Source organism: Microtus ochrogaster, linkage group LG4, assembly GCF_000317375.1.
Source record: "Microtus ochrogaster isolate Prairie Vole_2 linkage group LG4, MicOch1.0, whole genome shotgun sequence".
In the NCBI taxonomy this organism is placed as follows: domain Eukaryota; kingdom Metazoa; phylum Chordata; class Mammalia; order Rodentia; family Cricetidae; genus Microtus; species Microtus ochrogaster.
Genome location: NC_022030.1, coordinates 18,149,133 through 18,153,594, shown reverse-complemented (window position 1 = coordinate 18,153,594; position 4,462 = coordinate 18,149,133). Strand labels below are relative to the sequence as shown.

General features: G+C 43.1%; 1 protein-coding gene across 1 annotated transcript in view; it reads right to left on the bottom strand.

The window, feature by feature from the left end:
* Sae1 (SUMO1 activating enzyme subunit 1) overlaps window positions 1-4,462 on the bottom strand; it is a 55,084-nt gene that overhangs the window by 22,074 nt on the left and 28,548 nt on the right. The window contains exon 6 of the mRNA XM_013351456.2: window positions 4,355-4,460. Within this exon, the coding sequence (XP_013206910.2) occupies window positions 4,355-4,460 (106 nt within the window). The remainder of the gene's footprint in view (window positions 1-4,354; window positions 4,461-4,462) is intronic.

Below are 4,462 nucleotides of genomic sequence, written 5' to 3'. Positions count from 1 at the left end.
CTAGAAATGTTTTTTAAAGTGTTGAAGAACACTCATACACATAAGGCTGGCCCTAGTTTCAACATCAAATGGGGGTGGGTGGTACAAAGAAAAAAAAAAGTTTTGCCAGGACCCAGAAAGCAGACAGCAAGAGGACACTGCAGGGACACCAGCATATAGACAGTTCTTATTCTGAAGCCCAAAGTGGAACAAATGAGCAGACAAGCAGTAACCAGTCACTCATACAAAAATAGTCACTTATCTAGCAACCAGCGTTTTCCACTAGGCATGGGGGAAATGAGATCAGGTTCTTTTTTTCTCAGGGGTGCATCATAGCCAAGCACCCTGTCTGTCCTCACTGGGCACTATTAGGTGACATGAAGTCATCACCAGCTCATATAGGTCACATTTTCAGGTCTAGAAAAGCCCAAAACTACTAATACATCACTCCAGATCAGCTGGGCACAGATGATGGTATGTCATCCAGCCAACAGGAGAACAAGGCCACTCATAGGCCCAAAGATCCTTCAGTATCATTTAAGCTATCACATAAAAATATCAAATTAGCTGGGTGTGGTGGGAGCAGGAGGACCAGGAGCTCAAGGCTAATTTTGCTATAGAGTTTGACTGAGGCACTGAACTACAGGTACCACTCTTCCAGAGGGGTTAATTCCAGCACTGGGGGGTGGGGGTGGGAAGAGGCTCAAAACCCATCTGTTAACTTTAGCTCAAGGGGATCTAACACTCTTCTGGCCTCTTAGGGCAGTCAGTGAGCCTACCCACTGAGGAACGTCTCCAGTCCCCAACCACGAGACTCTCGTGTATACTTTTCAGGGCAGCATAGCAGCTCCTGTGTGTATACTGGCTTTATGCTAAGCATCTTGCCATTAACTGGGGTTGGAATCTTGAGTAAGGAAGTCAACTTACTGCTGAAGTGGTGGTCCACACCTTTGATCCCAGCACTCAGGAGGCAAAGGCAGGTGGATCTCCAAGTTCAAGGCCAGCCTGGTCTGCGGAGTGAATTTCAGGACAGTCAGGGCTACAGAGCAACCCTGCTTGGGGGACGACAACACACACAATTAGCCTTTTGGGGAGTTTGTTTACTCAAGCTATGAGATGACAGGAAGAAATTAACTGATCAGTCTCTTAAATCTGAGTTCATTTGTGTATATTTATCTTTGTACATTTTTATACTTCAAACAATTTCTCTGATGTATGATTTATTAGGTCATGTATTTTTTGGCTTTGAGAGATATGGTCTGTGTTAATTTCTCCTTCCTTCCTTTTTCCCTCTGTCCCCCCCTTCTTCCTTCCATCAAAACAGAATTTCTCTGTGTAGCTCTGGGTGTCCTGGAACTCACTCTATAGACCAGGCTAGTCTTGAACTCACAGAGATGTGCCTGCCTCTCAAAGGCATGCGGCCCCACCCTCTGCGTTAGTTTCTTTTCAATGCTCCTTAAGGATTCCAAGGCACAGGTGAGACAGACACTAACCACTGAGATGTACTCTCCAGTCATTTTCTATTTCTTGCTTTGAGACAGGGTTTCATTAAGTTGCTAGGCTGATCTTGAGATCATGCTATCAAAGACCCTGAATCTACTACCCGCTATTTACTATCCTTTGGATTAACTATTCCAAAGAACTGGAATTGCTGTCTAGGGTCACCAGGCCTAGTTTCATTAAGAATACATCTCAAAAACAAAACAAAACAAAACAAAACAAAACAAAACAAAACGAAGTGCTGCAAGATGTACTTAGTAGTAAAGAGCTTGCCTATCATAAGGTTGAATATTCAGTACCATAAATACAAAAAAATTACATATATATTAATTCAATGCAGCTAGTTGTAGAATTTCATTATTATTAGAATCAATTTTCTGCTCAATCTAGTTTTTTTTTTGTTTTCAAGTTGGCCTTGAAGAAACAGCAATCCTCTAGCCTCTGCTTGCTGAGTGCTTGAATTTTAGCTGTGTCCCCCACCCGGCTACTCGCTGTTTAATCTGGCAATGAAGTAGTTGACAATACTGTAACATGGAAAAGGAACAGGCTTTGGTGACCAACAGCCAGTCCCTAACTAAGATCACTGCCCTTATCTCACTCACTCAGGTGTGCACTCTGCACAATGGCTCTAAATTTTCCTGAAGCTGAGGGTGAACTGCTTCAGGAAAGGCAGTGAGGTGGTATTACTGTTCTTTGCTCTCTACCAAAAGCTTCCCTTCTCTGTGGTTCTAGAGATTGACCATGAAGATCTTGTATATGTTAGGCAAGTGCTCTCAATACTGAGGTACACCCTTAGCCCCTTAGAGAACTTGTTGTCCCTTGGAATGTAAGGATCACTCACCTCAGAAAAATGGCAGAATAAGCCAGAAATGTCAGGTCAGATTTATTCCAAGTACCTAGTCTCAAGAACTGCAACTTTTTCTTTTGAGGCTAGCCTTGAACTCGTTACAATTCTTCGGACTATAGGTGTGAGGCTAGAGTTTGCATTGACATTTCCAGTGGTTCAACTTTTGCCATGGGAGCTGCTGTGGGCATGTTTCCCCATTGAGTCCTTATCACCAGAACTAGAACCACACACCAGATAGACATTCCAGGTCAGACTCAGTGGCTTCTTCATAAGCAATTGTTAGAAAGGGTTTCACCATATCCAAAAATGCTGCAAACTACTGGCTGTAAACCATATCCACTAATGCTTCATGTGCCAGACCCAGGACTTGCTGAGAACCCTGGTCCAGAGGAGCAGGTGCTCCTCACAGTACAGCTGACACTTCTTCCATGCAGGCTCCCACAGTCCTTAGGGGAGGCATTACTCACATGCCTAACACTCATTCCTACTTAACCCACTTAAATATTTCTGTATGAATGGACACCAGGGTTTTAAAATAGTTCACCCACTGAAATTCCCTACTCTGTCCTTTTTCTGATTTTGAGACAGCATTTCACATAGCTGAGGCTGTCATTAAACTCACTCGGTAGCCTGAGACAAGTCTGAAGATCCTCCTATGTCTCAATTCCAAGTGCTAGGATTATAGGCAAATGTCAACATGTCCTAACAATTATTTTTTAAATGGTACTTTAAAAACTGAGCCTCAAGCCAGATGATGGTGGCCCAAATCTTTAATCCCAGCACTCAAGAGGCAGAGGCAAGCAGGTATCTCTAAGTCTGAGGCCAGTTTCGTCTACAAAGCAAGTTCCAGAACAGACAGAAAAACCTTGTCTCAAAAAAACAAACAAACAGCAAGCCTAAAACTGAAGCTCAATGGGGCTGGAAAGATGGCTCTGTAGTTACAAGCATTTTCTGCATTTGCAGAGGGCTCAGGTTTGGTTCTTAGCACTGACAAGATGGCTTATGACCAACCGCAACTACAGCTCCAGTACTTATACAAACAGTGCACACACACACACACACACACACACATATATATATACACACACCAGCAAAACACTCACATACATAAAAGAGGAAACAAAAATAAACAAATAATTGAGACTGGGAGTTGTGGAATGCGCCTAGAGGCAAGGAGACCTCTGAGTTCAAGGCCAGAGAGGTCTACAAAGGGCTCCAGGTCAGCCAAGGCTGTTAACAGAAACCTTGTCAAGGGTTGGGTTTGGTGATTGTGTGGAGCCTGATATCATGGTGCAGGCCTTTATAATAATAATAATAATAATAATAATAATAATAATAATAATAATAATAATAATAATATAATAATAATAATAAATCCCAGCACTCAAGATACAGAGGCAGGTGGATCTCAAGTCCTGCTCAGTCTAAACAGATAGTTTCAGGACAAAACTATATAGTAAAACTCTGTCTCAACAACAATAGATACTAAAATAAACAATTGAAACTGCAAGGAACAGGAACACTAAGAAGACAATCAATATTTTGCTAACAAATCCTTGAACACCAGCAAGGATACACTGAAAGATGGCTCATTCAGTGTGGGAGAAGCCAGGTAGGATGGAGGGTAAATATATGAAAATGAGGCAGAAGGATCATCTAAAGTTAGAGCCAGCATGGGCTCTATCTACTGTGAGGCCTCACTGCAGTAAGTAAAAAGTAAACAACTCAACTCAAAGACAAGAAAAAATTCAGAACTCTTGTCAAGAGAATGAAGGGTTGAGGATCAGGCCACAGTTACAAAGGGAAAGTGAGAAGATGCTGGGGAGCTGACAGTCACCAGGACTAACTGCACAACAAGTCATTTTGGCAGATTTAGAGAAGTTATCAGAAACCAGACCTCAGTGAGGCTGCATCTCACCACCCTGTGTTGAGAAGGAGACAGAAAAACCCATACAGCATCAACACTGGGCCACAGTGCAGTAGTCAAAGCTGGAGCCTGCCTGGGGTGACTCCAACTCCAGGCCTTACCTTGCAGCAGAAAGTAGTCTGGGGCTGTGCGCTTCAGCGCAGCCTTGGCTTTCTCTCCACTCCAATCCACTTCCAGCGCCTCTTTTACAGGGCAGAAAAGCACTTTCT